At 43.8% G+C, this 6703-nt stretch overlaps 2 protein-coding genes across 2 annotated transcripts; both read left to right on the top strand.

The window, feature by feature from the left end:
* The first annotated feature begins 287 nt into the window (after positions 1-287).
* LOC138941810 (uncharacterized) lies at positions 288-3053 on the top strand. Its single transcript, XM_070311689.1, has 2 exons — positions 288-620; positions 1398-3053. Exons 1-2 carry the CDS (start codon positions 288-290, stop codon positions 3051-3053), a joined length of 1989 nt encoding a protein of 662 aa, XP_070167790.1.
* Positions 3054-3211: 158 nt separating this feature from the next.
* Positions 3212-5530, top strand: LOC138941809 (uncharacterized). Its single transcript, XM_070311687.1, has one exon. It carries the CDS (start codon positions 3212-3214, stop codon positions 5528-5530), a length of 2319 nt encoding a protein of 772 aa, XP_070167788.1.
* The last annotated feature ends 1173 nt before the right edge of the window (positions 5531-6703 follow it).

The raw sequence follows: 6703 nt of genomic DNA, 5'->3' as shown, positions 1-6703 counted from the left end.
CGTCCTGCGTAATCCGCAGTGCCGCGCAAATCTCGCGCTTCTTAGCGCTTTGCACAGCTTAAGTGCAATCTTTGTGCTCTTTAGCACTTCGCACCTCAGAGTGCGACCTGCGTAATCCGCAGTCACACATAGTTGTCGCACGCTTTAGCGCGCGGCACGGTTAAGTGAAAATTATAGTGCGTCTTCGCACATCCGCGTGCGACGGACCAGTCGTCACGCTTCAGCATCTCTACAACCACCAGGTGGTAAATTGTTGCTGAAAGGCTTCATCTTATATGACTACCATCATGACGGACTCGCTGCAGGGCCTCCTCATCGAGCAATCTATTACAATAAGCTCGATGAAGCGAGTGTTCCCCAACTTTAAGAAAATGGGCAAGGCCAACATCACGCAATACAAGGCGAAGAGTCGACTGGACGCCTTGGAGACATTATGGGAAAGGTGTCAACGTCTCAACGTCCAGCTTCAGCAAATAGCAACGGCCGACGAACAGCGTACAGTCCCATACTTCACCGAGGAGGAATTCTTTACGGCCGAGGACGTCTACCACGAAGCGGCGGACTACCTCGCAGACGTGATAGGTAAATTCTCCTGGTGCGACCCAAATGCGGCATCAACGGTAAGCGACATTTCTTCTCGCGAATTGTCTGGTACGGTTTCATTGCAATTACCACGAATCCCGTTGCCGAAATTTTCCGGTAATTTCGCGGAATGGGAAAACTTCCGCGGAATATTCGAATCGCTCGTCGCCTCGAAAGAATCGCTGTCGAATACGCAGAAATTACATTATTTAAAAGCCAGTGTCACGGGCGAAGCCGCTGTATTAATTAATCATGTTAAGATTGCAGACGCAAATTACGATGGTGCGTGGAAATTACTTATCGAAGAGTACGATAATCAAAACGCGATTATTCATGCGCATATTCATGCTTTCGCTGATTTGCCTATTATGAAAACGGAATCCGCTGTCGAACTCAAAGGTTTACGCGATACCGTTGCCGCGTCATTAGCCGCGTTAACAAATTTAGGCAGACCTGTTGAAAAATGGGATGACTTATTAGTCTATATTGTTTCGCAAAAATTTAGTCCACGCACACGTAATGAGTGGAATCTGCAACGCGGTAAATGAACCGCATCTCCGACGTATGAAGAGATTCGAGATTTTATGACGCTGCGAATTCGAGGACTAACCGATCATTCTAAGTTAAATGCCGACACTTCGTCTCATAAAAATAAAGGCTCTAATCGGGCCTCGGTGAATAACGTAGCCACCGAAAAATGTTTGAATTGTTCCGGCAATCATAATTTGATGTTATGCGACGAGTTTAAGCGTAAATCCGTCGAACAGAGAACTCAGTTTCTCAAATCACACAAATGTTGTTTTAATTGTTTAAAGGTCGGCCATTTCCCGACCTCTTGCAAGAGCAAAAAACGCTGTAATTTGTGCCGACGAGCACATCATACGCTCTTGCATCGTGACTCGAATATACCAGTACAGAAGATTCGTGAAAATTCTGTTTCGGAAAACAAAGCGCTTAACGCTCAACCTAGCGGCTCAGCCGCCCCTGAGATAAAGAACGAGACCGCCGTCGCTTCCGTTCAAACGATTCATTCGCCGCTGAAAAATCCGCCGAACGTGTTACTAGCCACCGCATGGGTAATACTTCGTACCATCGAAGGACGTAAATTTAAAGTTCGTGCGTTATTAGATCAAGGCTCGGCTGTTAGCTTTATCTCGGAATCGTTGTGTCAAACTATGCGCACGAAACGTTCTCGCGCAAGCCTCCACGTACAGTGTTTCGGCGAACGATACAGTGGCGTAGCGAAATCTCAGGTGTCTCTTACTCTCGAGTCTTGTAATGGGCGAGGTTCCTCAACCTTTTCTTTGACTGCTTTCGTATATCAAAAAATTACGTCATACGCTGGCTCAAAGACTAAAACTGTAGATTATTGGCCGCATTTACGGAAATTATCTCTCGCGGATCCGGATCCGTTTAGCAATCATCCGATCCATCTGCTCATCGGATCAGATTTATATGGATCGTTATTAAAGCAAAAGATAAAACATGGTCCGACCGGAACTCCGACGGCCCAGCTTACTGCTTTAGGATGGATATTATCCGGTCCTACCGGCACTTCTAATTCAATTACCGGCTCCGCGACTTCATTAAATTGCGTAACAATTCCTTCGCTCGATTCTCTCCTTCAAAAATTTTGGGAGATCGAGGAAATTTCTTCCGAACTTCAGCTGTCGGAAGAAGATAAAAAATGCGAACAACATTTTATCGAAACACATCAGCGTGCCGAAGACGGCCGCTATATAATACGGTTACCATTTAAAACCAACCCTCCGCTCGATATAGAAGCTTCGCGCGAAACTGCCGCGCTTCTTTATTCGAAATTAGAACAACGCCTACGAAAAAATCCGGATCTCGCGAAACCCTATCATTCTTTCTTAAATGAATATAAATCTATGGGTCATATGGAATCTGTTTCCGACGAAAATCCGACGCTTAACCAAGCGGTGTATATACCGCATCATCCGGTACTACGCGAGTCTAGCAGCACGACGAAACTTCGCGTAGTATTTAACGCGTCGTGCAAAACGAGCAATGGTTCTACATTAAATAATCATTTAATGACCGGGCCTAAATTACAACGCGATTTGTCCTCAATTATCCTTTGTTGGCGTCAATTTCGTTATGTGTACACCGCCGATATCGAAAAGATGTTTCGACAGATCCGCGTTCATCGAGACGATGTCGATTTTTTGCGGATTTTTTGGCGATCTAATATTAATTCTCCGATACAATCTTATCGATTGCTTACAGTTACATACGGTACTGCTCCAGCTCCGTATTTAGCCATGCGCGTTATCAATCAATTAACTATCGACGAAGGTCATTCCTTTCCAAAAGCACAAACAATAGTACAAGATTTTATTTACGTCGACGACGTTCTATTTGGCGCCGATGAAGTTCCGTCGCTAAAGGAAAGTCGCGATCAGCTTACGAAATTGATGGCGCGAGGCGGTTTTCATTTACGCAAATGAGCTGCCAATTCTATAGAATTATTAACAGACATTCCTCCGGGAGAGCATGAACTCGCTATCGTACATTCGATAAGGATGATACGCTTAAGGTGCTCGGACTTGAGTGGATACCACGAGAAGATTCGTTTCGTTTTCAAATCGAGTCACCTTCGGTCAATATGAATACGAAACGTTTGATACTATCATTTATCGCGAAATTCTTCGATCCACTGGGATGGGTTTCTCCGGTAATAATTACCGCGAAAATTATGATTCAAGAACTGTGGCTAAGAAAACTCGATTGGGATTCTCCTATCGCGGCGGACTTGTTAGAGCCCTGGAAAAAATATTGTGCGGAATTCATAAATTTAAAAGAAATTCGCATTCCGCGATGGACTGGAATGCATCCGGAAAATTTGGCTATCGAGTTGCACGGATTCGCCGACGCGTCTAATCGAGCGTACGCCGCTGTCGTTTATTTAAGAATTCTCCGATCGCTCAGCGAGTTTTCAGTAGTCTTAATAACCGCAAAATCAAAGGTAGCGCCGATTAAAACGATTAGCGTGCCGCGTCTAGAATTAAATGTCATAGTCTTATTAACTCGATTGTTAGAATTCGCGCAAAAATCGTTAAATTTGCAGCATATTCCGATGTACGGATGGACAGATTCTTCGGTCGCGCTCGCATGGTTACGAGGCCATCCATCAAGATGGACTACTTATGTGGCGAATCGTGTATCGGAAGTACAAACTCGGCTGCCGTCGATTAAATGGAATCATGTCCCATCTAAAGAAAATCCAGCGGATTGCGCATCGCGAGGTTTGTCACCCGCTGAACTCCGCGATTTCGAACTTTGGTGGGCCGGCCCTGCCTGGTTGCGTTCCCCTTCTACCGCGTGGCCGATCCATGATAAATTAAAAGATCAACTTGAGGCCGATCGTCAGATAATCGAAACCGAAACGCGAAATATGATCGTTTGTCATGCTCAACATATTCTGGAGTGGAAATTACCGAACGAAGTCTCTACATGGAAGAAGTTAATTCGAGTCACGGCACGCGTGCAACGTTTTATTAATAATCTAAAATGTCGCGCGACCAATACGAACGTGAATACGACGTGCTTGTCCGCTGCCGAACTCAAAGAAGCTTCCTTGTTTTGGCTCCGTTACGTGCAACAACGTCATTTTCCATCCGAAATTCAAGCGTTAAACGATAAAAGTTTACTGCCAAGATCCAGTTCTTTGTTATCGCTTTATCCCTTTCTCGGGAAAGATAAATTAATTCGCCTTGGCGGGCGGATTGACAATTCGTCACTCAGTTATGATGAACGGCACCCTATCATTTTACCGAAACATCGAATTTCGGATTTATTAATCGCTCAAGCTCATAAAGCCTCTCTTCATGGAGGCACTCAATTGATGTTAAGAATTTTACGCCAAAATTATTGGATAATTTCAGCGCGCACCAGTGTAAAATCTCTTATACGTAGTTGTGTAAAGTGCGTACGCGAACGCGCACGTACCTCGCAACAGCTGATGGGGAATCTCCCCCAGCCCCGCGTCACGCCTTCGGCTCCGTTCTCGCACACAGGCGTCGATTACGCCGGGCCGATGAATATTATTCCGTCAGTCGGCCGCGGTCAACGATCCAAAAAATATTATGTTGCCGTTTTTATTTGTCTCTCGACAAAGGCCGTCCATTTAGAATACGTAGATGATTACGCTACTAACGGTTTTCTCTCCGCCTTTCGGAGATTTGCAAGCCGTCGCGGTCTTCCATCCGACATGTACAGTGATAACGGCACTAATTTTCAAGGCGCGGACCGCGAATTAAACACTACCTTTCAGCGACTTGTCGCCGACCCTCAAATACAAGACGCTATCGCTAATGATAACATAAAATGGCATTTTATACCTCCCTCTGCTCCGCATTTCGGCGGACTTTGGGAAGCCGGTGTCAAAGGATTAAAGTTTCATTTGAAACGAGCGATTGGTTCCCGAACATTATCGCAGATCGAGTTCGCTACGCTGCTGTGTCAAATCGAGGCTTGCCTAAATTCCCGCCCGATTTCCGCGTTACATGATGATCCGAATGACTTTTCCGCGTTAACTCCGGGTCATTTTTTAGTCGGTCGCCCGTTAGTAAGTCCGCCTGAAGAATCTGTTTTAGATATCGATTCGAATCGGCTGTCTCGATGGCAGCAAGTGCGTGCGATTTTAGAGCAGATCTGGCGTTCTTGGTCTTCTGATTATTTGCATACATTGCAACAAAGGCGTAAATGGCAAGAAAACAAACCGGAGCTCAAAATTAACGAGCTGGTATTGTTGAAAAATAATTTGGCACCTCCTTCGAAATGGGAACTTGCCCGAATATTAGACGTACATCCGGGATCGGATGGGCATGTCCGAGTAGTTACATTGCGTACTGCCAAAACCACTCTAAAGCGACCAATAACGCAGATCTGTCAGCTACCGATATCAAGTGACACTGGCTCTTAAATTAATTTGCGTTTTCTTTATGCGTTAATAATTAAGTTTGACTTTAATTATCGTCACGCTCTGTATATGTACATATATCTATTCTAAGAACGCCTATGTAAATAACCCTATGCTAAGATTTACTGATTAAGTTAACTCATGTATTTCGATTGAATCACCAACGATCTTTATCGGTACACTTTTCCTATTATTGTATGTTGAAAAATTTGCTGTAGAGCTCTTCGGACCGTCTGATCGAGAATTATCATTAAGATGCCGTGTATCGATTATGTTGGTAGGATTTAACCAGTTATTTCGTAACCTACCCGGTATACGAGGCGAGCGGGATGTTCAAGAAAGTAAGCGTTTTATAAATTATATTATTAATTCTGTTTCTCGAACGTTCTAAAGCGAGACGTTACGTGCGAAGCCTTGTTTTCATTCCGTTTTTGCGGTTTCTTCGTATCGTTCGATTCTGACAAACACCTCGTTGTCGATAGCCGATTGGCTCTCGGAATCGAACGATCGAAATTCCTCCTTTTTTGTAGTACCCGTATCAACCGGGATTCTTGTGCGTGGATCGGAAAGAAGGGTTTTTCGTTTAGACACTTCGTCGCAAGCCTTCACCGGGAGCACACCGAACGCCTCACGCTCATAAAGTTATAATTAAACGATAATTCGTGTGTCCGCTCATATCTTGCTGTCGCGTGCGATTACCTAAGACGGTCCGGGAGTTGGTGTCGAAATGAATAAATACTGTTCAACAAACTAAACCCGGACAAATCAATTACGTCCTATCTCTCCGATCGGCGAAACAAATAAATTCTGTTAATGTGGACGTGTAAATCGAAGGCGCGGCTACAATAATAATTATATATAATTATCTCTATTGTTCTTTAATTGCTTCAAACTGACCTAGATATTTATTATTATTATTAGCACCATTTTATGTTATATATGGAAATGTATATGCAGATGTAATAGATTATAAAGATTGCTAATTGTAATTGATATTGGCGAGAATTTGATATAAACTTAGAATTGAATAAAATTTTAAGACTGAGGAGTAATGGCAATAAGAGCTCGGCGCAATACTAAGAGTGCATAAAGATTAATCGTATAAACAATTTAGTGTGACATATAAAAATGTAAAGCGGACATTTCGACTAATCTTTTAGCCATTATCAGCGCAAG

Source organism: Polyergus mexicanus, unplaced genomic scaffold (assembly GCF_030449975.1).
Source record: "Polyergus mexicanus isolate NDT 795.1 unplaced genomic scaffold, iyPolMexi1.0 SCAF_20, whole genome shotgun sequence".
Classification (NCBI taxonomy): Eukaryota; Metazoa; Arthropoda; class Insecta; order Hymenoptera; family Formicidae; genus Polyergus; species Polyergus mexicanus.
Note: the sequence above shows the minus strand (reverse complement) of the source record. Positions and strands in the feature narration are given on the sequence as shown.

Excerpts from the sequence above, each read along its gene's own strand:
- LOC138941809 (XM_070311687.1), top strand. The coding sequence starts at position 3,212 with ATGAATACGAAACGTTTGATACTATCATTTATCGCGAAATTCTTCGAT.
- LOC138941810 (XM_070311689.1), top strand. The coding sequence starts at position 288 with ATGACGGACTCGCTGCAGGGCCTCCTCATCGAGCAATCTATTACAATA. Across the intron at positions 621-1,397 it reads ACCCAAATGCGGCATCAACG|GTCGGCCATTTCCCGACCTC; the intron begins GTAAGCGACATT and ends AATTGTTTAAAG.